The sequence below is a fragment of the Cyprinodon variegatus genome, unplaced genomic scaffold (genome assembly GCF_000732505.1).
Source record: "Cyprinodon variegatus isolate N-32 unplaced genomic scaffold, C_variegatus-1.0 Scaffold1014, whole genome shotgun sequence".
Taxonomy (NCBI): domain Eukaryota; kingdom Metazoa; phylum Chordata; class Actinopteri; order Cyprinodontiformes; family Cyprinodontidae; genus Cyprinodon; species Cyprinodon variegatus.
The window spans coordinates 46,097-47,172 of NW_015151467.1; the positions used below are offsets into that span (position 1 = coordinate 46,097).

Sequence of the window (1,076 nt, forward strand, 5' to 3'; positions counted from 1 at the left end):
CAAAAATGATCTAAGATCTTAAATGAAATGAAATGGCCGATTCTTATTTTATTGCATATCTAATGTACAGTATCAGCAGGCTGTAGATGATGTGGTCAAGCTGACCTCCTTATCGCAACAGAGTGATACTCAAACATGCAGCAGATACTGAACCAAAGGAGAAAAAATGTGGCTATCCACACACGATTCTTCACGGTCCACCGATTACAGCCTCCTCAAAGCTCAACACATTCAACTAAATCCTGAGCATTATGTACCTCCTTTCATTTTCTGTCTGTGGGAAAATAAAAATCACAGAGTCCACCTCATAAACTCTCTCAGTTCTAATAGTAGAAAGAAAAATGTTGTTTCTTTTTAGAGTTGGTGGAGAAAAATCAAACCTGTTAACCAGTGAGTGAGAGAAAGAGAGCAAGCAAGAGGAAGTCAAAGTCAGGAAGTGGCAGCTTAGTGTTTGTAGTGGAACAGCTCTGCAGCAGAGTAACAGTAATCAGAGGGAAGGTTTCCCATGAAGACAGCTTTAAACTGAAATGTTTGCAGTGAGATGTTTCTGGTTTAAACACTGAGCGCTCTAAAGGTTCAGGTTTGGCCCTTTTCTACAATTTCTTTCATGGTTTCTGTTAAATAACCGCGTGCTCTTCCCTTTAGAGAGAACAAATACATTAATAGAGCAAAAAAATATTTTTATAATTAAAAAGTTAGTTCAGAAGTCTCTTAGGAAACAGTCCTGGATTATAATTATTTTATATATCATAACTGGTCTATATTCTCCAAACTGCTGGCAGCGTTTAACGCCTCCTCCTGCCAATAATCATTGAAGAAGATCATCTCCTCCTTACCTTCTCCTGCGCTCTGTTCAGGGACTTCTGGACCCGCTTGGCGAGGAGTCCAGCTCCAGCCTGGAGGTTCGGGCCCACTTTATTCTCAGCCATGTCTCTGGGTTCGCTTTAGATCAGCTCTCGGTTCTTCCGTTCCTCTCTCTTCTGCCGCTTCCTCAGCTTCTCTCAGCTGCGAGCTCAGCTTAAGGCGATGGAGGAGGAGCAACAAGACATGCGAAACCCAGACAAGCTCTGCAGAGA

General features: G+C 42.2%; 1 protein-coding gene across 2 annotated transcripts in view; it reads right to left on the reverse strand.

The window, feature by feature from the left end:
- LOC107100807 (bridging integrator 2-like) overlaps positions 1 to 1,076 on the reverse strand; it is a 26,530-nt gene extending 25,454 nt beyond the window's left edge. The window contains exon 1 of one of the 2 annotated variants that reach the window (XM_015399451.1): positions 837 to 1,076. In XM_015399451.1, coding sequence (XP_015254937.1) covers positions 837 to 929 — 93 coding nt within the window. In that variant the 5' untranslated portion in view covers positions 930 to 1,076. The remainder of the gene's footprint in view (positions 1 to 836) is intronic. The other variant, XM_015399450.1, reaches the window with a different exon arrangement.